This window comes from Patiria miniata, unplaced genomic scaffold (assembly GCF_015706575.1).
Source record: "Patiria miniata isolate m_02_andy unplaced genomic scaffold, ASM1570657v1 HiC_scaffold_1, whole genome shotgun sequence".
Lineage (NCBI taxonomy): Eukaryota > Metazoa > Echinodermata > Asteroidea > Valvatida > Asterinidae > Patiria > Patiria miniata.
Window position 1 is genome coordinate 24,130,840 of NW_024037047.1, and position 24,554 is coordinate 24,155,393.

Genomic DNA, 24,554 nt, shown 5'->3' on the forward strand with positions numbered 1-24,554 from the left:
ACAAGCGCCCTCAATTGTTCGTTATCAACAGTATAAACAAGATGAAAGTAGCGAAAAGCACTTTCGTTTGGTCCAAAACTAGGCTGATTTTTAATGCATTGAAATGGATATAACGTGACACTTTTGGGTACAGATAGTCTTTGAAGTCGGAGCATCAAGATGATGCATTTACAGTTTCCAAAAAGGCGGGATTTCTACTCGTGGGAAGAATTAAGGTGAGTAACGTCCTGTTGCCAAGTGACAATAAACCAAACGGTGCTGCGCATATATATGTGCGGGGATTTTTTGTGTTGACCAGTTGTGATATTGAGTGGGCAATATAGTCAGTGCAATAAAGCAGCAGTAAGTTGATGCAATTCACCCTGCCATATTTCTTAACATGTTAAGAACCAAAATGGTCTATGGGGGTCAGACAAGTCGACCGTTGAGACAACTCGACTCGGGACAAGTCGACCGTTGAGACAACTCGACCGTTGACGTTGTCGTTGAGACAACTCGACCGTATGTGCGATAAATGGAAAGACAAGTCGACCGTTGAGATAAGTCGAGTCATGTTTTTGAGCCTAGTTTTGGGATAGTACCGGGGAATGGGGATGTTGACGGCGGCTGATGCGGCTGATCGCCGTTTGGGAGTTTTTTGTTGCATGATATAGCCATAACACAGAGCCGAAATAGCGCAGCGTGATTGGCCGTGCACATCGTTCGTTTTTGCCGGGCATGTGCGTGCATCCCCGGTCAACTTGTCAGTATGTCAGTACCGTGCACGGTTACATCGTTTTTGCCTGGCTCTGTGCCTGTGCGCGCACTTATCCCCGGTCAACGTGGCCGTAGCGTGCCCGGCAAAAACATCGTTTTTGCCGGGCCTGTGCGCCCACTTGCCGCGCCGGTCGACATGCCCGCATGCCGAGCTGGTCCCGGTCCTCGCGGGCGGGACGCGCCGGCCCGACGCGATGGCCACCGTATCGGAGCGCCTTCTGTGCATCGAGTATGCCCGCGCCGTGCCCGGGACCGGTTCTACCACAGATTTATGCAACTTTTTCCGCTCCACGTGTATACATTTCCATTAAGTCAAGCTGTTTCAACGGGCGAGTTGTCCTGAGTCGAGTTGTCTCAACGGTCGACTTGTCTCAACGGTCGACTTGTCTCAATGGTCGAGTTGTCTAAACGGTCGACTTGTCCCGAGCTAGCCGAGTCAAGTTGTCTCAACGGGCGACTTGTCTGACATTCATGGTCTATAGTTAAAATATGCAAAAATTAGCCACTGTTGCATTTTGGTCACTGCTGGGGGGGGGGGGGGGGCCCATGCCCCCGTAGCACCCCCCTGGATCCGCCAATGGTTAGGCTCACATACCTTTGGGAAGAAAAGAGAAATTTCACCTTCAGTTCGGGAAACATCCTTGTCACACACGCCTTGTTGGAGGCTGCCATTTTGAATTCAGGAAAAATTGACTGGCATCAGACAGACCAATCACAGGGCACTTTGATTGGTCACCTGGATTGGTTACCAATCAAGGGCCCTGTAATAGGTCAGGTGATCTCAAGCAAAAACCGTTACTACATCATATGACGTCAAACCAAGATGGCTGTGCTCATGTTTTGACCTACCGGGAATTCGGGAATTGGACTGTGGACATGTAGAGCTGGAGGTCAATGTATGCATTCACAAGTGGGCAAGGTTATGAATATTGTACGGTTCATGACCTCGTGTTGTCAGGCACACGGCGCGACCGGCCATACAAATACGAGGTCATGAACTGTTCAGTGCATATTCATAACCTTGCCCAAGTGCGCCCGCATAAATGCATACATAAACAACGCGCAAAACCAGTCCGCCATATTGAAATCCCATGTAGGAACATTTTTGAGACAAGGTGCCTTCTAATTCTAGAAGTAGGAAAGTTATAAGTATTATCGCGATGGTGTTCTTGCAATGCTGTATTAATAATAGCAGTTAAAAATTGCATTAGCATTACGGTTGCCGTAACGATGTTATACAATTCTTACATTAAATCATGGGCCCTGACCCTCTAAATTGTCTCTTTTCCAACTTCTTTTTGCACAGCTGTTTATCAAGGGCACTTGGGGTAAGTTGAAAAATTTTTCTTACATTTGGTGTCATTTTTTAAAGAAAAGCTCAACAAGTTGTAGTTTAATTAATCCCTTTCCCTTTGCACAATCTACCCCAACCCCCCAACCCCCCCCCCAAAAAATAACATCATAATAACTATTGTTGATGAATATGAAAATCATAAAACGATTAAATTACAACAAAGGCCACTTTCTTTGGCTACATTTATTTTCCGTGTTTCAAATTGCTTTTCAAAAAAGATGCCTTAAATTGTCCAAATTCTTGCCATGTTTACATATCACACCATTTATTTCATGATAATTTTTTTTTACAAATTGTTTGACAGTTCCCTAGCGAAACCATCAAAAACTGCATCCCTGATGAACTGACAAGTACACAAGATGGCATCAGTTACAAGGTATAGATGAATGAATGTTCGCATAAGCAGGCTAAAGAGCGCCACCTACACTTAACGCACCGAGTCCATTGAAAGAACGCTTCACGATAAGCCAGATCGGTATCTCCATGAAGTAGTCCAGGTCAAAGGTCATTCAGGATAAAATCGCTGACGTGACGTTAGGTTACGTTAAACCAACGCCCATTCTGCTCGTAATTAACCTATCGCAGTAGAATTGCATCAATGCAACTTGTGAAATATTGTCCAATTACACATACATATGGACGCGGAACACGCAAAATCTGAGACAAACAAACCTTAACGTACCAAATTCCATAGGGTTGTCTAAGTGGCATGGCTAACTCGCAAACGGCGATCGGTCAATTAACACGCGAGTGTCGTGTGTACCCGTTTCCCTGCGCGTTCATGCGCCTTCGATGATCGTTTGATTATCCTGAATGACCTGTGACCCATATCATTGTGCGCATGCGCAGTTGATATAGCAAACTGGCTTATTCTGTTCTGTTTTGGGGGGGAAAAGTTGAAGATTTCAAAAACCGGTTATTCTAAAAAAAAATTCAAACTGAATCAACGGTTCTCTGATTTCACTGGCAGTTCCCACCCAGCTCACAGTCACGCCAACAAAAAGTGACGAGTGAGGTGCCGCATGCAATGCCTTCCACAATGATTGGGTATAGTTTGCGAGATTTGTTGACCACTTGGCTTTGACAGAATCACTCCAGAGCTGTAATGGTGAAAAACTGGATGGGAACTCTCTGACAAATCGAATGGGCAGGCTATTCATATACCAAGAAGACCGCTAGGGAGTGAGTGCAGTTACAATCACAGACCATGGAGCAAATTGGGAGATGTTCTAGATATTTTCCTAAACCTGTCACCAATAATGGAGGACTTAAATTTAAGGTTGGTTTCGAATATATCCAATTTCCAAAATCTAAACGGAATAGTGGAATTCAAACCGTATTTTAACAAATCTGGATTTTCATCCCACCACTTATCCTGTTTTCTTCAAATTCTTCACTTCTCAGGATATCTTGAAGCTGATCAGGCTGAAGTACTTCAACGATGCGTTGGATCGTTCCATCAACATGCACACGGCAGACTACAACATCAACACTCTAATGCAGAGTCTGAAACTACTCAACCACAGACTGCTGAGGTAACTCAATAGACTCTTAGCGCAGAGCGCCCTCAGTGAGGACAAGTTTTGTATTAGTGACAGTGGAAGTACAAAGTGTTTACTCATATGTATCACATGGTAACAAAGTCCTATCTTCACTGAGGGTGTAACGCCCAAAATGTGACATCGTCCCAACTAAAGTTGGGAATTTCCAAACTAAAGTTGGGACCATTCCAAAGTTGGGACCGTGTCTCAACTACAGTTGGGATGATCCCAACTACAGTTAGGATCGTCCCAACTATAATTGGGAATTCCCCAAATTGAGACTGTCCACAGTTGGGACTGACCCAACTATAGTTGGGACCATTACCATAGTTGGGCATAACGAGGTCACTTTATGTAAGTGATTGGTTAGGTATTCTTCAGACTAAAACTCATGAAAATTGCTGTCCATACAGACACAACTACATGTACATGTAGTAAGCGCTTGAAATCAACTAGAAAGCACTCAAAAAGCACAAACCTCCGCCAAGGTTAAACAATTCCCCGCCATATTGTCAGTACACCCAAAAGAAATACTCGCATATCTACTGGACTTCCATATTGTATTGCACATTAGAATGTCAACAGGATTGCTCATATTCTGAATTTATAGCGCGAGCAATACACTACCTTACCGTACGCTGTCCACAACTCAACTAACTAAGACGTCATGGGTGTACTTCCCAAGTAAACACGCACGCTGTACAAACACGTATGCATGTACTTTAACCTATGTGCCTTTGTGAACCAATCGCATACGTGCATTCACGCCCTGAGCGCTAAGCTCCACCCAGTCACGCATGCACTACAGTTCATTCATAATGTTGGAATCTAGTAAAGAATCCTTAAAAAAAGTCCTGCATGCAGACCTAGATCCGGATCACTTCCAAAATCTAATCGATTTGTACTTGTATTTTACGAAAATCTTTCCATAACTTTTTGAGTTAATCCTGTTCACAGACAAACCAACCAACCAACAAACCAACACAATTTTTTTCAAATTTGTGATCCTAACATGTTTTATAAAGGTGTGTCAGTTCAAGAAGTAACCCGAAACTTTAACAGGCATTCAATTTTCTCTTTTTTTTTCAACCTTGTGACATCACAAACTTCAATTGGGCATGCATTTGATGCAGAAAGTCTTCTTTTTTTTTCAAAACTGTAAAGTGTTCCTCGTTAAAGGGAGGATCTAGCTACCTAGAAGAGACTGTTTTGGACAGAACACGTCACAGTTTAGCATGATAGGGTGTATATGTCTTCAAAACAAATCACTATTATTATAAGATGGAATTTTGCGTCGGGGTGATATAAATCAAATTAGGTTTTGCCCTTCATCGACGTTTAAACACTGTATACTCAGTGTGTTACCTCCCGAGTGAAAGTTGGGAAAAAAAAATCACCCGGGTGGGACTCGAACCCACGACCTCCTGCTTTCTTGTGCAGATGTCTGACCACTCGACCAACAGTAGGCCAACCGATCCCGTTAGCTCGATGGTCGAGTGGTAAGACATCTGCACTAGAAAGCAGGAGGTCGTGGGTTCGTGTCCCACCCGAATGATTACAACTTTCACTCGGGAGGTAACACACTGAGTATACAGTGTTTAACCGTTGGTGAAGGGCAAAACCTAATTTGATTTAAATAAGGGAATAAATGTGTGCTCCGGAGGTTTTTATCACTCGTTTAATACCGCTTAGAGTCTGGGTGCTGATAATTACCCGAGCCGGAGGCGAGGGTAATTATCAGCACCCAGACTATAAGCGGTATTAAACAGAGTGATAAATACCGACCGAGCACATATTTATTCCCATTCATAAATACCTTATCCGTAAAAAATATCAAATAATTCGTTCAAAAAATCCCGATTTTGTTCAACAAGTTCACTTCATGCTTTTTGAAACATCCCTCTAGCAAAATAATGGAGTGTTCTGCTGGCGAGTAAGATGTAAACAACCCTTTTATGGAGATTGACGCGCGCGTAACATGTTCTGCGCGATGTCACGCAGAACGCACCTGGGGCGTTGCGTTTTGAATTTAGAACTATAAAATTCTGACTCGCTTGTAGTGTTGCGCATGCCTACGTGAGGATTGTGAACGTTCAACCAATGAAACGGTAAGAGGCACTGGATTTTTAGGAGTCCACATTTTATTGTGACACTGGAAAAGTGTTTAAGACCAGCTAGCCATGTCTTTATCATCCGTTTAAGACCGGCCACGTGACGGGCTCTCGACCAATAGGAATAGCTAAACTGTCTGAGGTATTTATGAATCACTATTAAACACCCAAACACTAAAGTTCAGGAGATAAGAATCTTTTACATCAACATATCATAATCGCATTTACTGGGATTAGCTGGGATTTCATACAAGTCTTTGTTTATTAAGAGGATTACGCGAGGCTTACAAATAAAGTAATTAAAAGCTCAGATAAGAAGTATTATATTCCATTTGATACCGCTAAGCTGAAAAGCTTTGATCGATATACAGGTGAGAAAAAAATCAGATTTGATTTGTGACTCTGTGATTTTGTTTGTTGAATCATTCATTCCTCCATGGTTGAATTTGGCTCAGTTTAAAGTCTAAAGCCGCCCTCAGGTCAACCTAGTCTATGTAATAGACCCTGGCCTTGGTGGAGCCGACCATGGTCTTTGATACGTAAACAGATTCGGCGATTAATTATGAAATTAGACTGCGTGTGACCTCGAGAAACTGACCAATCAACACCATACCCACGATGAGTAGCATTTTTGTACAGGTTGTTGTATTACAAAAACACGGCATCGAAATTGACCAATCACAATCTTAGTCCTGATTTCGGAATGAACTGACGTCACGCATGCTTAGATACATCAGACGTTTGACAGGAGACTTGACTCCGTGGATAACGGGTGATACTCAGACTAAGGCCCACCTTGCGACTGGCTTTTCGGGATCAAGCTGTGCCTGAGCTACGACCATCCGGAACAGCTGTTGTTCACCGATCAGTCACCGATTTTGTGCAACCTGAGTGTAACCTGAGTGTAACTGCGACGCTATTCAGATGATCGGCATCAGTTGGGGCTAAAAAGAATCAACAGCTGCAAGAGTAGAAAAATTTCAGCTTAATATGCCAAGCGATGGAACTCATTCCCTATGGGCAAGAATCAATCCCAGTCAACCAGTGTGAAGCTATAACGTCAAACGTGTGTCCAGATTGCCTAATTTTATTGTGAATCGTCATCTCGCCTTGGGTGACCTGAACATGGTTGCGTCGTGGCGCAAACAAATCACAGGTCACCTGAGGCTGGCTTTATAGTACGGAATAAGTAGCCTCTAGTAGGCAGACTAGAACGATGAACTCTGACGTGCGAGCTTATATATGTATTTCTGATTGTCGTAATGACAGAGTTCAGTGTTTTTGCGGGTGCCAGAGAACAAGCCGGTATCCTCATTGCACCTGACTGCCTGACTGACTGACTGACCGTCACTTGTGAATTAGACTTGGTTAAGTCTTACCTTGGCGTAACAATTTGAATTCAATGACTACGTAGACTCCCTTAGACCAGATATGTCTGGGACCAGCTTTGCTAGGATTGCTAGTCTTTTTATTTTATTTTTTATTTGTTTTTTTTCCCCAGTTTTTCTGAGTTGAATGATGTCCGCGTCGCCTTCCAAGTCTACGAGGCTGGTGATATGCGAGGCATGGTCATAGACACCCACACGCAGCTACGAGCTCTCAAGGTAATGGCAACCGTTATCACACCTCATGAATATTCATGAGCAAAATGCACGTCACCCATTGGTCAGTATTCCAACGCAAGTAGAAGTAGTCGTTGGATGCATGTGACTGACAATAGCTTGTGACTTGACTTATGACCAAATAACTTGAAGATTTTTTGAGGACTTTTGGTGAACTGGGCCCAATTTTCATGGCTAATTTCTGCTAACAGAGCCCTTGTCTAATTCATGGAAACAGTAAGCACACAAAAGGCACGCTTACCTCAGAGGAAAAAGTTGCTTAAATCAATGACGTAACAACAGAAATCTCCATGTGCGCTCATCCGTTAGCACATCCACGCCATGAAATAACGCTACGGGTTGGCACCATTTTCTGCCATGGTTAGGTTTAGCACAACTTTTCTGCCAAACTGTTAAAAAGCACTGCGTCCTGAAATCCGCGAAAATTTCATGTTTTGGATTGTTTACTTATCCTATTTCAAACATCTGGTTGAAAGGAAACCGACCTAATGTCTTACCATTCCCGAGAAAAAACGGAAAACCCCGATTGTTTACATCGGACACGATGAAGTATGATACATGCTTACTGTCGTTTTCAAACAATGCATGATACACGTTGTGTGTATAAAGTATATTACACACGTACACAGCACCGTGCTCACGAACAGCGGTGACCAATCACCAATGCACAAAATGTGATTTCTTACACGTCCGCAAAAGGCGAACCCTTACGGCTGGAATCACAACTAGCACAAACAGCCCGACTTTTTGGGGTCGCAAAAGTGGACCCCAAAAGTCGTTCTCACAGGAATACTACAAAAGCGCCCAGTTTTTAAAGGATAGTTGTGTGGATGTTTATATCCTACTTTTAAATGTTCTTTCCGATTAACATCATTTCGTTCAAAACGGGTTTTGTAGCCCAATTGGGCATATTCCAGGACGCAGTGTCCCTTTTTAAAAGCAGCACCATAAAATTGGCTCCTGGACTAAAATACCGCATCATAGACAAACAAACAACAAACAAACAAACAAAAACGCAAACACCCCGTTCAATCATTATCATATATTGATTCTGTGAACAAACATTTTTTGAAATGTCTTCAGTTGTGTGATCGGACCATAGCGCCAATGAAGCTCATGCACCGAGTCAAACACATGCAGGAGAACTTTGACGAGCCAGGCCGGATACAGCTGTACGAATTCCTGGATCTCATTGTGCTGTGAGTATTCCAATCAAAATATACGGAAACGTCACAAAATGCCTCGGAGCATTGCTGTGATTTTCAGAACAAAACTGTTTTCAAACTGGGGTGGTTTTCTGCTGTATGAATATGGAGGCATCCATTGATTTTAAATTTTCAAGTAAACCACACACGGAAACTGACTAACAATTGTAACGTTGAACAAAGAAATTTACTGGAGTGGGGTTTGAACCTGCGACCTCCGGATTGCAGTTCCGGTGCTCTACCAACTGAGCTATCCAGCCTTTGTTGGCGGTTCTCCATTTTTTTTTTCAATGTCATTGAACAAAGACATTGACAAAATGGGGATCCCTAAACATAGGGCTGGATAGCTCAGATGGCAAAGCACCGGAACGGCAATCTGGAGGTCGCAGGTTCAAACCCCACCCAAGTCAATTTCTTTGTTCAATTTTACAACAATTTTGTTCGTCTTCTTTCTGCAGATGTGAGTTGACCAAGGACGTAGATGTTCCAGATTTCAAGCATGGGGCTTTGGATAAGACATGGCGTAGACTCTTTCAGGTTGGTATAGACTCCGTTCAAGTACCCCTCATCAGTGGTTACCAAGAGAGTTCAGTTGGGGGTGATCGAACGATGCCATCTTGCCTGACTGCAATATTTTGCCGCGAAGCGCGGCTACTGTGTACATTGTACAAATCCCCTGGTGTACGTGCGTCACACACAAGGAACGGTGCGCGCACATCAACCAGCGAAATGTAAGTGTCCCGCCCATAGGACGTCGTTGCTAGGTAAAAGGGTGCCCTCTTTTGTTGGCGCATGGAGCCCATAGACTGCGTTCAAGTATCCCTCAGTGGTTACCAAGAGAGTTGGGGGGAACACTGGGAGGGACATTCGAACGCATTGCCAATGACGCCTGGCACTTACTGGAATACGCCACTATTTTGTGCAAATTCAGAACAAAAAAATGGTGCCAAATTGGCCCAAACCAGTGCGTTCACTCGGTGTGTCCCTCTGTAGCACTCGGAAGTTGTCAAAAACGCTATCTACTGTTCGTGCACGGACTCTTGAACAAAATGTTGGTGTTTTACCATGGAGTAGCGTGTGGAGCTCAAAATCTAGCTTGTAATTCTGCAGGTTGTGGGTTTGAGTCCAGCCTGCGAGATTGCGGTGCGTGTGTCCTTGGGCAAGGCACTTTATCACAAAGTGTGTAGCCTCATCAATTAAAACCAACGTTACACTCAAAAATAGTTAAATTTGTTAAAGCTTTGAAACTAGATGCGCCGTCAGACAGCATATTGTGTAAAATGAATTTGCACCGTAAAGTGGGAGGTCTTGGGTTCGAGTCCGACCCGAGTAGGCTCTTGAGTTTCTTCTCACAAACTTTTGGATAGCACTGAGTCATTCAATGTTTATAAAGTACGTCGTTGAAGGGTAAAACCCAGCGTTACAGTTGCATTCCCCATCCAATTTTCGAGTTTCACCCCGCAAAAAAGATTGCTTTCTAAATACTTATTTTTCTAGCAATACAGAAGTTATTCACTTTTTGAATGAGACATCGACCGAAAAACATCGGCACATGTGTAGTTATTGAATTATTACAATTTCGAAACAAATTGTTGCCTGCCAGAGGAAAGAATGTTGCATCCTGATGCTACTTTTTTCATCATATATTATCTCAATGAACGTCAGCCATTGCAAAAATGTGGGAAAGACATGAATTTGGGACTGAGAAACATTTCCAATTTTGTTCGGCAATACTTTGAAATGTTCTTGACTCTCCATAGACTTTGTACACAACCGCAGAAGTGGCGTCTGGATACTACATTCTTTCCCTGCCAGACAAAAATCCCGTTCGCGTGGGGTAGGCTGGTTCCCGCCCCACAATCAGTATCGATAATGTACGGACTGGGAGCCAGTCTGTTCGCCAAGCGGATCCGTTTGTGCCCAAAACGATTGATATTCAATCGAATTTGTTGTAGAGCACAGGAACGCAACTTTAAAAGTTGTACCTCCTCAATCTAACATTCCTGCACATTTTGTTCCCATTTTTATTCTCTCTACAGCTGGATAATTTTCAGGAGGTTTGCGCGACAAAGGATGAAAAGATGGAGCAGCACTTGAACCAGCAGTTCCGAGACACGGAGCTGAACTATGGCAAGGAACAGCTATCCAGCAAGCGTATCCCGCGAGAAAGTGCGGTAGACACCTCACGCAGGATTGAACAGGTAGAGATTTGTATCAATTTGTGTCTAACTTTATTAACTGTTTAGGGTTAAAATTATTAGATCTGCTTTTTATTAAAAACACTGACACGATTGCCTCAGGATACACGTTTTACATGTATGCAAATTGTTGTTTATGAGACACTCTATAAAAGAAAAACATGCGGACTAGTGAAAATGCCCACAGGCTAGTTAAGAGTCTGTTTTAGTAAGTTAAGGTTGAACCCTGGATTAGGGTTGAGACAATCCGAATAATTCAGTATTCGTATACACGATTTTTCATTTGCTTGTCTATTCAAATATTCGTCACTCTCAGAAAGAAGATAGTGGTTCAACAAAGCAAAGACAATAGCAAATTGAGGGGTCTCACTAAGTACCTATTTACACAGATGCATGGTAACGGAAAGCAGAAAGAAAAAGTGGCCTATCACTGGGCTGTAAACATTTACACATGGACAAAAACTTTGTGGTTTTATGCGAATTTATGCAAATTAGTGAAAGGGTTATATTGAGTTGTCACGGCGGGCTTCATAACATCATAGCTACATGTACCAATGGATTGGTTTAACAGAATGCCTATCCATCATGCTTTATTTTGAAGGAGAAAAAAATTGTTGTTTTGAAAAAAAAATAGGCTACATGTGTAGTGTAACAAATGATTGTATTCTGTCATTTACTTGCTTGTATTTTGTCATTTACTTGCTTGTATTTTGTCATTTACTTGCTTGTATTTTGTCATTTACTTGCTTGTATTTTGTCATTTACTTGCTTGTATTTTGTCATTAATTTACTTGCTTGTATTTTGTCATTTACTTGCTTGTATTTTGTCATTTACTTGCTTGTATTTTGTCATTTACTTGCTTGTATTTTGTCATTTACTTGCTTGTATTTTGTCATTTACTTGCTTGTATTTTGTCATTTACTTGCTTGTATTTTGTCATTTACTTGCTTGTATTTTGTCATTTACTTGCTTGTATTTTGTCATTTACTTGCTTGTATGTTGTCACTTACTTGCTTGCATTTTGTCATTTACTTGCTTGTATTTTGTCATTTACTTGCTTGTATTTTGTCATTTACTTACTTGTATTTTGTCATTTACTTGCTTGTATTTTGTCATTTACTTGCTTGTATTTTGTCTTTTACTTGCTTGAGTTTTTGTCATTTACTTGCTTGTATTTTGTCATTTACTTGCTTGTATTTTGTCATTTACTTGCTTGTATTTTGTCATTTACTTGCTTGTATTTTGTCATTTACTTGCTTGTATTTTGTCATTTACTTGCTTGTATTTTGTCATTTACCTGCTTGTATTTTGTCATTTACTTGCTTGTATTTTGTCATTTACTTGCTTGTATTTTGTCATTTACTTGCTTGTATTTTGTTATTTTGGAAACTGACTTTTGTTAAATTTCACATCATGTTAGGTGCGTCACCACAACAGGAAATACCGTGAGTTGCAAGGTTTTATGGGACAGTCCACGGCCCAGGTGCAGCGCACCAAAGCGGGCCACATCCGGGGCCGGCCCGTCACGGCGCCGGAGATCGACGAGTTTCGCTTGCCGCCGGACTCGCCGCTTCACTCCATTATGCTACAGCGCCCTCACACTGTGTCAGACGTGAGTATTATTGGAGGGCATTGTCGCCAATACCAGCAATTCGCAATATATTGCGCCACCAAGCGTTTGTCTGGACTGTTAGCTATACAGCGTAATCCTGCATGTAGTATCGCACAGTTGTTCACTTGTACGTGGAGTACCACAGAAATACCAGGGCATTTGGAAGTTAACCAATTCATGTCAAATGACGTGTACACACGCAAAGGTTTTGCGGTATTAGGAGGGAGCAAGGCCTGAAATATCTGTCAGCGACCCGCTCGCAGCGAGCGAGGCTGGAAAATATCAGGGTGTGCTGCCCGCATATGACGGCCTGAACCCGTCTGGCATCGAGGTTCGTGAAAAACAATCCCGCGCCTGGGTCCGTTCATGTCAAAATAATCCTGGCGCGAACTGGTTAATCAACCAAAAACCTAGCTTAAGGCCAAAAAAAAAATATTCGGTCTCTGGTCAGACCAAAGTTCTGGAATTGACGCAGGGACGCGGCTTTTTATTTTTTTTTCTTCAAGCTTGGATTGTACAGACAAGGTGGGGTACTATTTTGCTTTTTTGGTGTCCTCATGTACATTGGTGTCCTTCATAATTTGCTTTGGTGCTCTCGATCATTTGCCGTGGTGCAATTTTCCATTCCTTGGTGCTCTTTGGTAAAAAAAATTGAGGAGGTGCGGCAATAGAGGGCGCTGTTGGAGCTACCGCGGAACATTTTGGAAAAAAAAAAGATTGACGCGCATGATTAAAATCGACGCGCGCGCTGACCAGAGACCGACTTATTTTTTTGGGGGCCTAATTGCGAATGATAAAAAAAAATCTATACATACGAAAACTGACCAGTACTTGTGCAAAAGGAAGCCAGGTTTACCAATTGAAGTCCAAATTTTTTTCATAATGAATTGTAAAAAGCAGCCTCTCGGTGGCGCTATGTTTTGTGAATCGCCCTTTTCTTGCACCGTGTGATTTTTTTTGTTTCACAGCCTGTTGTGTTTTCCTAATGATTGCAGTGATTTATTTTCTCATTAACATTTCCCATGCAGAATATTTGGTGTGAAAAGTAGACCTGCATGTCGACATGTATGCTACCGGTATTTTTGCCCACATGATATTTTAGAGCGTGTAAGTCTCACCAGTCCATATTCACTTTTTCTGTGAACGTCGCGGAACCAAGCACTGACTGGTCTAGCCACAGACTCCAGTGTTTGTATTTACCCAATTGTTATCTGCGGAACCAAACACTGACTGGTCTAGTCACAGACTCCAGTGTTTGTATTTACCCAATTGTTATCTGCGGAACCAGACACTGACTGGTCTAGTCACAGACTCCAGTGTTTGTATTTACCCAATTGTTATCTGCGGAACCAAACACTGACTGGTCTAGTCACAGACTCCAGTATTTGTATTTACCCAATTGTTAATCTGCGTGATCGATTGAACGGAAGTTGAGATCAACATTTTTCTATTTTTTAAGAGTCATCAATTCGCAATATTTTCAATATGTTGTAAATTTCGATGCTTTCTTTTCTTTTGAAATACCCATTTATTGCTCTTGATTGGATGGGCCAGTCGGGACGCAAAATAAAGGCTTCAGATAGGATGTTACACACATTGTAGATGCTATACATGGTGCCCGGTTGTGCTGTATTCTCGTAAAATCTCACAGGTTTTGAGGTCAACTTACACGCTCTATTGCTAAAGATTGACAAAGCAGCGGTTGAATTGTTTTCAAGTTAAAAAAAAATGTTTTTTAAAGCCAGAACCATTTTCATTTCCATTGATCACTGTGTGATGTTTTGTTTGGGCATATTCTGAAATGAGAAGCATTTTCAGAATATTTTCATTTTCATTTTGAATAACAAAACCAAAGGCTGCATCTTTCGACTTTGCTGAAAATCAGGTTCTTCATTGTTTTTGTTTTTTCCAGTCTACAAGTACTCATTCCATCGTGTGATTGGTAATGAAATCAAGGTTATTCCCATCAGTATCACCACTGAAAACATTCACTTTCACGCCCAGATTTTCTTACGTAAATGTAGAACAAGGAGTCGCATCCTTTTTCTCAAAAGATCCCCTCGTGCACATTATAGTTACTTCTCATACCGTCATCCTTTCATCTGCATACTTTTTGTCGCTCAACGGCTGCTACATAACAATATTCCTGAACTTGTTTCCTCACTACGCACTCATTGTGGAACTGCCAGAATCCTGCCCACTCTCTTAGTTTTATATGAGTGCACTCCACCAAAATCTGTAAATTCCTACACGCGAGCTCATTGATATTTTGTGATCCCACGGGTAATTTTGAATAATAACAATAATAATAATGAAGTCTTATATAGCGCACGTATCTACCAACAATTAGGTACTCAAGGCAATTACAAGGTGCTGCAGCGCATGATTGCAGCCACTGCCAGAAACACCGGGGCAAACCCCTTCTCTTAAGTTTTACTGGGTTCTTTAATGTGCATTACACAACATACGGGACCTACGGCTTTACGTCCCATCCGAAGGACGCAGCAATAATGGTAAAGTGCCTTGCTCAAGAGCACAAGCACCATGTTCCCACGGTCAGGATTTGAACCCATGTACCACGGCACACGAGTCGAACACCGTAACCATTGGACCACAGCACCCCACATAAGAGGTCCTTGCGGCTTATACTTGGGACAATTTGTAGAAATATTTCTGGAGATCAAGCATTTGGGACTTGTGGATTCCGACTCGGGGGATTTCGTTCACAAAAACCCCCAGCGTCTGGATCTATTTAGCATTGGGGGGGGGGGGGGGGCTACAACTGGACCTGGGCCAGAGATTGGCAAACACGTTTTAGGAGTTGTTTGGGGTAGGGGTACATATAAAACAGAAATCAAATTGGCTATCTCTGGCGAAATTGTAACGAAACTTTTCCTGGAGGCCGTAATCTTTAATTTCCAGTGAATAACAGATCACGGCCTTGCTCCTGAGTGCCTTCTGGTGGCACTTTTTCTGTCGGATTTTGTGATGTTTCCTATGAGCGTGTTTCTAGTGGAGTGGAACTATCTCAGCTCCGTCTTTCGTGGACCCCATCGTGTTTATTATGAGTAGCGACATTTCGTATTTTGCTTTGTAGATTCTGCTTCAAAAAATGATTTGTCACATTTGCTGTTTCGCACATCCAGCAATTTCCTTGCCACCGCCACTGCACTTTTTTTCTCTGTCGCACTATTGCGCACACAGCTCACTTCACGTTTGACTGCCGCACCGCCCTCACGGCAATCACGCTACCGACCACAATCAGCGCCACAATCGGCCACGTCAGACAAATCCAGCAGATCACAGAAGGTAGGTCATCATACAAATTTCTGTTAGCGTTTCTGAGATATTGCAGACACAATGGGAAGGCCGCTGTTTAGCTTGCGTAAACTTGGGTAAATACAAGAGGGTTTACCCAAACCAAAGAGCGCCACGGGCTCAGTGCACAAGTACCCCTTCAACGGCCAAAAAACGAGAGTTGGGGGAGACCTAGACTGGTTCCCGGTCCATCCACTGCGTATTTCGAATGATCCAAAGTTATAGAGGGCGGGGATTAGTCTGCATAACGTGAATCTCCCATTTGAGCTAGACCCGAGTTTGCCTATGACAAACTCGGGTCGTACCTACCGATTTCAGATTCAGCAGCTTTCAACGCGATCTCTCTTATCTGATCAAGAGTTAACGAGCCGTGAACAGGTGGTGTATGGTGCCTCTGCCTGTGAGCTTACTGACAAAAAATATCTACCAAAGTCTACTAGGTTCTTGTTTATAATGTAAAGTATTTGGAAAAGTGTCAAAAGTTATTATGTGAGCAACTTTGAATCATAAAAATCGATCAAATATATCTCGAGATATCAAATAAGAAACAGTCCGACTTCAGCCATGCTCTTCAAGGTTTCCGTTATTTGACACCACCAGCTCATGGTCACTGGCCCTGGGGAAGTGGGTGCCAGGGTAAGTGTTTATCTTATAATTACTTTACTGATAACAGCTGATAAGAGTCACAGTGAAATCGGTAGGTACAGTTCAGGGGTTTTGGCAAATGGGAGTTTCACGTAATGGGAAGACCATCGCAAGTTAAATTGGAACGTATTTGCGTGCCGACGACGCCTGACGCTCACGCGAAGCCGCGGTAGCTAATAGCTTTGGCACATTCAGGAAGTCGTGCGTGCTTCGCGTGCGAACCAGCACAGTACATTACGCACATGCTGTGTGTCCCGTCCACAGAGGTCTCAAAACTGGTAAAAACGCGCCCTCTTTTGTTCACGCACGGAGCCCCTTTGCGTTCACCATATCTCAAAAAGGCTAATAGATTCATACCTGTGTTGAACACTGGTTTCCTATCGCACTATGTTTACCTTTTTTTTGTTTTCTCAAGTTTGAGCAAATTGGTTTGTTGTGACTGTGGTCTTGAAATAAGCACCCATCACTGCCTGTGATGACTTTCTCCTAGGCACGTTCTTCCACAAAATAGTAGTGGTGGGGGAATCAGAGGTTTCAAAATCCGGTTGTCCTGAAAAAAATTCATATTGAATGATGTTTATCCGATTTTACCTGAAGTTCCCATTCAGCTCACAGTCCTGCCAACAAAAAGTGGCGAGTGAGGTGTCGCATGCAATGCCCTACATGATGATTGTGTAATAGTTTGTGGGATTCAATGATCACTGGGCCTTTCCAAAATTACTCCTGAGCTGTAAATGGGTTTAATTTTTTGTGGTTGGTTTCAAATATTCAGTTTCCAAATCCAAACTGAACAGTGAAATTCCAGCCAAAATTTTAAATATCCGGATTTTAATCCCACCACTACAAAATAGTCTGAATTCCTTGAATTGTATTCAAAAGTTTGCAGTAGAGTTGAACTTTGCCGCAAAGAAACACTGAATTTAGCTTGTACAGACAAGCTTCATTAGTTTTCTTACACTTTGCCATGGTGCAAGTACATTGCATTCAGATATTGATCATGTGATTAACCTCTGTCCAATGAGAATGTGTCGTTCTTGATTTGCAGTTTTTCAGCTCGGCGGAAAGTACGATGCCCGAAGACCCAAGGATACGATTGCTGCAAGCTCTGCATGAAAGGAAAAGTAAGTGGATGCATGTGCATTACAGACACACACATGTCATTTGCACGCAGAAGTGTTGACTCCCAGATCACAACCCTCTGAGCAGACTATCTTAAAAATCACACGGTGGATCCACGTGGAGAATTTTATCACCACATGTATTTATAGGTCAATAACCCTGGCGTGCCTGTACATGCACAAGATATAGGTCATTCACATGGCCAGGGATTGTTTACAACCTGTCTGGGCTCTGGGCGGCACGAGGGGTTGATACAAAGAGATCGACGGCACTAAGGGGTTGGCCACTAGATCTCCAATTACTGCACAAAGGCATTAGGCGCCATCTCGGCTTCTGTCTTTCAACACTCCTTACTCCGGAGTGGCTAGGGTCTGGCCAATGGGAGTCTACAGGCTGGTGGTGTATAGGGGTGAGGATTACATGGAAGCTTTGGCCCATTGAAAAAAAAAATTATGCCCATATTTAGAAAATGTGGAGAATTTTATCACCGCCTCGCTGCTCCGAAGGTTAAAATTACATCAAAAGAAATTAGAGGTCCATGCCGTGAATCCTCTTGTACCAGATCACCCGAGTGTAGAGCCTTTATTCAGGTTCTTATTACTGGATGAATGCCCAACACCAGCAGGGATCAATTAGTATCGCTTGACTTAACGACTTTATCTTTTTAAACATGTGGGGATTTTCAAAAACGATACAGTCAACGTAATATTTGGTTTTTTTTCAAGTAATGAAAATGGTGATGAACAATGCCAATCCAGAATTGTAGGAATCTATATATAAATAATAACATTTTCTGTTTTGATTCAGCCCTGAGCTCAGTCCCTCCCAGTTCGCTCTCAAGGAGTGCCCCGAGTTTGACCTCGGAGCAACCTTGGAAGAGCATGATCAACACCTACGTCCGACCCACGACCCCTCGAGTCGTCACAGAGCACAACGTCGCTGAGCGGCAACACATACTGGATGGACTGCAGTATCAGATTGAGACATTAGTGAGTATTGGATCATTACTCAAGGCTGGTGATGCTCAAGGCTACACGGCGCGAAAGTGAACCCGAGCGTGAATTTGGAACTTGTGACTCAGACTTGAACCATGACTCAGACTCGAATCGGGATTCGAACCTCATGACTTGAGGCTTGGACTTGGACCCACCCAAAGTGACTTTCAGACTTAAACTCAGACTCAACCCCAATGACTCATCACTGAGACTCGACCCCGAGACTTGGACTCAGACTTGAATCAAATGACTCGAGATCTGGACTCAAACAATCCCAAACAATTAGGACTCGAATGTAAACCCAATGATTCAGGACTCAAGTTCTAACCCAGTAACTTGAGGCTCAAACTCAGACTTGACTCGTGACTCAAAATCAGATTCAAACCCAGTGACTCAGAACGTGGACTCAAACTCAAACCCAATGGCTTGTGCCTCAGACTTAGCCTGAAACAAAAGTACTTACGACTCTGACTAAGGCTTCAATAAAAGTGGCTCGGCGTTCGGACAGAGTCTCAATGGCTCAGACTCAGATTCAGACTCAAATGCATTTGCTTGTGGCTCAGACTGAAACAAAAGTACTTATGACTCAGACTAAGGCGTCAATAAAAGTGACTCGGCGTTTGGACAGAGTCTCAATGACTCGGATTCAGACTCAAACCCATTGGCTTGTGGCTCAGACTCGGACTGAAACTAAAGTACTTACGACTCAGACTAAGACGTCAATAAGAGTGACTCGGCGTTTGGATTGAGTCTCAATGACTCAGATTCAGACTCAAACCCATAGGCTTGTGGCTCAGACTCAGACTGAAACAAAGGTACTTGCGACTCAGACTAAGACTTCAATAAAAGTGACTCGGCGTTTGGACTGAGTCTCAATGACTCAGATTCAGACTCAAACCCATAGGCTTGCAGCTCAGACTTAGGCTCAAACTAAATTACGTATGACTCTGACTATAAAGACTTCAATAAAACGGACTCGGTGCTCGGACTGAGAATCAATGACTCAAACTCAGACTTGAACCAAATGACTCGTGACTGTGACTAAGACTTGAATAACGTGACTCGGTGCTTGGACTGAGACTCAGTGACTCAAACTCAAACCCAATGACTTGGGGACTCGGACTCATTCCAGGTCACCCAAATGCAGCACAAGAAATCCTTAAAGGACATCTCATATATTTGTTTAATTTTTAATAGGAGGAGAGAACTTTACAGAAGCTCGAGCAACAAATGAAGACACATCTACCTCGCTACTACCGACAGAAGAAAGAAACAGTGGAAGAGGAAAAGAGGCGAACGCCAACCCCTACCCAACCTAAAAAGGTAAATTATAGCGCCGAGCCACTGCGCGTTGTAGCGTGCACTCAGTGTGCAATAGATCAAAAGGGATGGGACGAAAAAGAACAGTGAATGGAACCAAAAATACACGGTTATGACGTAGGCCGTGCAATGGTTCCATTAATGAATGCCGCGTGAACTAGAATATGTCCTTAATTTGCAAAATCTGATATCAGATGTGACAGAGACACGAAAAAAATTGGACCTCAAATTTATGGGATGACCTACCTGCATTCACGTTGAATCTGTATGATAAGACAATGAGCTCATAGGGAACCAGACCAATTTATTGATTGTAAATCCTTTTATCTATGTGCTCTATACAGAAAGTAAAGAAGAAGAAGAAATCAAAGATAGTGCCGCCAGAATCTATTGAAAGATTAGTGCATCCGACGTTACGGCAGTACCACGATTTACATGACAAGAACTGCGACGCACGCACGCAGGAATTTGACGTTCCAAAGAGCAGCCGCAGACCAAAGACAAAAGGCGAGGAGCGGAAATCAGAGAATTCCGTCCCCAGACCTCAGTTGTTCCTGGACGGGCGCAGGATGAGTATCGCCAGCGATAAGAACTTTGAGACCGCGAGTACTATGAGTAGCGTTGCGGAATCCAGCGTCGCGAAGACGATAGATTTGGCGAGTCACACTTTTTTGCCACTCAACTCGGCGTTTTCTCACAAGCATCACGTGCTGTCCCCGCCGCATGTTTACGACCCGGAGAAGTTTCGTGGGTCGCGCGTTGGCGCCGCGGCAGTCCTACACGATTTCTTTAACGACGTCAAGACGGACACCAGCAGCGACACGTCGTCCGTCAAAGCGCGCAACGAAAACGAAAACCCAAATTCATCGCAATCGGACAATGCTAAGCCAAAGGCTAGAAATACCATCACTCGGGACAACCCAGTTCGAAGCCCAGCCCGGCCAGCCAAGAAAAAGACGGCTTCGGACCCTCGGCTTTCGCGCTGGGAGAAAGCGCGCGTCATGCGCAAAGTCACCCTCCAGGAGGAGGAAGAACTGAAAATCAACGGGATCTCGCTCAGCGAGATCGACCGACTGACGTTCAAAGGTGAAGAGGAGCAAGTACAGGACGTGCGCACGCTGACCAAAGTGAACAGCGAGGACTTGTATGTGAACTGAACGTCACATCCAACATTCCAGACACAAGACCTGTACAACATTTCCCAATTTGAATACAGCATTGCAGTACAGAAACGTTAGGACCTTGTGACTTTGTTTGTGGAAGTGAGAGGTGCGAGATACAAGATGATGAAAGTAACAAGAAAATTCTACCAGGAGCAGAAAGTGGAAATTGTGGACTGTTACACATCGCAGATATACATTTAAGTTGAAATATAGTTTACTTATCATCAGCATTTTTTGTAGTTTACAAAAGCTTATGTTTCCAGTGTGTGATGAAAACAATATTGGTAGTGAATTGTGGCAGATCTCTGTATCTGTTGGCTGAATTTGTTTTTTGTAATCTAACTTGCCCTCAAATGATCCGGAAAATTTGTATTATAATGAATATTTTGTACTTCAAAACTTCATAAATGTTTGTTTACCTTTTGCTAGGGAGAAAGCTTTGGCATGCGTTTTACAATCGGAAATAGTAGAAAATGGGCATCCAAATTGTCCACAGACTTTGTGATTTTATTCTTTGACTTTTTAAACTTGTGGAGTGCTGTACGGAGTCCTTGTGGACTGGAGCATTGAATTCGTGGTCTGCGGGTAATTCTGCAAGTTGTGGGTTCGAGTCCAGCCTGGGGTTGTAGTGCGTGTGTCCTGTGGGCAAGATACTATGTCACTCAAGATACTATGTCACTCATTGCTCCACCCAGGAGTAAATGGGTACCTGTGAGGGCAGGGCAGAGATGGTTATTGTGGTTGATTTTAGCTGCTTTGCACCGAAATGGCAGCATCGAGCTGTATACTCCACAGGGAGCTGAGATTGTGTCGGCAGTGCCGGATTATTAGGCCCTAGCACCAAATTCATGTTGATGCTAAGTTGTACTAAAGCATGCCAGGCCAAAGTGGTAGCTCTAAAAGCCTATAAGCACATTTCGGTATTTCATAGGGCCATCATATGTTTCGTAAGCCCTTGACACAGTGCCTAATGTGCCTATTTGATAATCCTAGCCTGTGTCTTTGGAATGTTTCATCTGCCCGATGATCAGCAGAGATAATAATGTAAGGCGCTTTGATAGTCATTATTATTAGACTCGCCATGTAGTTTTCCTTCCTTTTTTTTACAATTTGAAATATGTAGAGAAACGCCTTTAGATATAATTTATTTAGTCGCTTTATTTTTGTAGTCATTTGCTGTGTGTATATATTTGTGCTCAACATTCTAGTTCTTCTGGTCCAGTTTTCTGAAATCAGTGCTTCATTTTCGGCAGCTTATGCTTAAAAAGCAGTAGAGTTTCCATTTCTTTTGTCCTTTTTATTTTTACTTTTTCTGATTTGTTGTATCGTCTTGCCTAATTCCTCTGAAAGAAAAGTCATATTAATTACTTTGTTTGTTGTTTTCAAGGTGTGTTTAAAGTTTTTGGGCCGAAGAAATTGGACACAATCCCTTTTTGTATTTGCACAATTAGTATCAGCATTATATCAATAAAGTTTGATTATTTTTATCAATGGTGCCTTACAAAACCTATTAGAAATGCTCCAAAGTTCAGGGTTGTGTATTTAAGATATGTAAATAGACCGAACCAATAAGCCCCGCCCACAACGCACGTGGGCAATTAACAGGTCCTTCTCTCCAGTGAATGACAAGCTGCGTGTTATAAAAACATGTTCCAGCCGCGCCCGTCTTGCGGCGTGCACGCATGTCGGACTTGCGTGCACGCATGTGGGACATAAATCACGGCTGTGATTGGTCGGAACAAATACGGGGCGGGGCTTACTGGCTCGGTCTTTTGCTAAGGAAAATCTCTGCATTAAATTGGTGCGTTGCAATTTGTATACAAATGTAGACAGATTTTTTTTCATGATGGACATCGATTGTAACGTGGTAATACATGTGGAATCCATAATACACATGTAATGGTTTTTAAATGTGATAGCATGAATATACCGATCCATCAAGCCCCGCCCCTAATATTCTCACCATTCACAGGTAGCTGTGATTAATGTTGGACGTGAATGCATAAAAGCCAGACATACATGTACGTGTACGTGCGTATGACGTGCGCAGCTTTAACATGTAGTTGGGCACGTGCATAGTGGGCGGAGACTAATGGACGGTCTATATTAGATTGATGATCAGCATTACCATTTAAAGCAAAGTATTGATTATAGGCCTATCCGATAATAAACCATATTATAATACAAGTAGTACGTAGTGTTATCAATAATATTTCCGGCTTATTTAAACGCGCTCTAGAAGTTTCATGCAATCGCGTGTTGTGTGATTCGACCGAAAAACACGATCTTTTTGTGGACAAGGTTTGTCATTTTTTTTGTTGGCATAATATAATGGGTCGGTATTGCAGATTCGAACTCACGGTGGTTTGGAACATAGAATTTTGACATCCGAGGTACGCGTACAGCTAGCAGCACCCTCCCAAAGAAAGGTTAAAAGCGGTAGCCTTTCCTCTACACGATTTTGGGAAAGGATTACCGGTTGGGGACGAGGGAGCCCCCAACGGTGACGAAGAGGGAAACATGACAGACGCAAACGTAATACCACTGATCTCCATGTAAAAAAAAATCTGGATATCCCGTTTACCCATTTCCGAGGTGTTACAAACAAGTGAAGCCATGCACTGGTTCCCGATCCCTCCATTCGAATGCGGGGAGGGAACCAGTCTCAACCACTCCCATTGTTCAAAATAATTAAAATAAAATAGAAGCGTCTGAAAGTAAAAGAAACTAAAAGTAAAAGAAACAAAAAGTAAATGAAACCTTTTCTCTATAAACAGACATTTTATATAAGCCTAAAATATATTTTGCTGCCATTTTTTTTAAATAGCAGAATAATTTGAGTACAACGTGTACACGCGTGTAATTTAATTCAGATAATCTTTACAAATCTGTTCTAACTTCTAGGAGTGGTGACATGGCGGACGATGACGTCACTTCTAACAGCCAATGGGAGAGCCAGATTTTTATAGAGAGATCAGTGTGTCATACGCGTGTGGTATTGTGGGCACCGTACGCATATTTTTTTTTTCAATAGGGGCAATGTCATGAATATTTCAGTTTTTCCTTTGAAATCAATGCAAGACATATGTTCTCGTTCTCTTTTTCCCTTAAATTACAATTATCTCAACGATAAATTTGGAGAAGCAAAATAATCTATGAAAATGAGCAGCGACGACGTGGATTTCGAACCAGGGATCTTTGTATCCATCATCACGCTATCCACTAGGCTGCTGTTAAAATGCTGGTTGACTAAATAACAACAATGTTCTATCTTGATATCATCGTTCTGTTCTCGTGAAAATAAACAGGTACCGATCGAAAGTACTGAATTTATCATGACTTGGAACTAAATATCCTGGGAATAACAATTAGCGAGATCTGTGATATGATATAGCGCCACCTATTATTGTTACCCGTGTTGAGCCCACGAAAACTTCTGCCATCGAACTGAATGATGCATCGTGCAAATATGTCGCCGGTTATTGTGAACTTTCGGCAGTGACTTGAATTAAGCATGACTGAAGTCAGCAATAGTTTTGCTGGCAAATTGATGGCATAACCGGAAATGTTTTATTGACTGCAAGAGCAGCCTCG

General features: G+C 42.6%; 1 protein-coding gene across 2 annotated transcripts; it reads left to right on the top strand.

Moving 5' to 3' along the window:
* LOC119726269 lies at positions 1 to 23,151 on the top strand. 2 transcript variants are annotated; one of them, XM_038197901.1, is made up of 14 exons: positions 1 to 215; positions 2,063 to 2,084; positions 2,415 to 2,486; positions 3,515 to 3,645; positions 7,264 to 7,366; positions 8,468 to 8,583; positions 9,048 to 9,126; positions 10,629 to 10,790; positions 12,209 to 12,400; positions 15,605 to 15,709; positions 17,409 to 17,484; positions 18,290 to 18,471; positions 19,675 to 19,800; positions 20,142 to 23,151. In XM_038197901.1, the coding sequence occupies exons 1-14, from the start codon at positions 160 to 162 to the stop codon at positions 20,952 to 20,954; spliced, it is 2,235 nt and encodes a 744-aa protein (XP_038053829.1). In that variant the 5' UTR covers positions 1 to 159; the 3' UTR covers positions 20,955 to 23,151. The 2 variants fall into 2 exon arrangements, with proteins under 2 accessions (XP_038053829.1, XP_038053838.1); XM_038197910.1 differs by lacking the exon at positions 15,605 to 15,709.
* Positions 23,152 to 24,554: the final 1,403 nt, after the last annotated feature.

Bases quoted from the DNA above. Each gene is read 5' to 3' on its own strand.
- LOC119726269 (XM_038197901.1), top strand. From the start codon at position 160: ATGATGCATTTACAGTTTCCAAAAAGGCGGGATTTCTACTCGTGGGAA. The intron at 2,487-3,514 runs GTATAGATGAAT...TTCACTTCTCAG, and splicing joins AAGATGGCATCAGTTACAAG to GATATCTTGAAGCTGATCAG. The intron at 15,710-17,408 runs GTAGGTCATCAT...CTTGATTTGCAG, and splicing joins AATCCAGCAGATCACAGAAG to TTTTTCAGCTCGGCGGAAAG.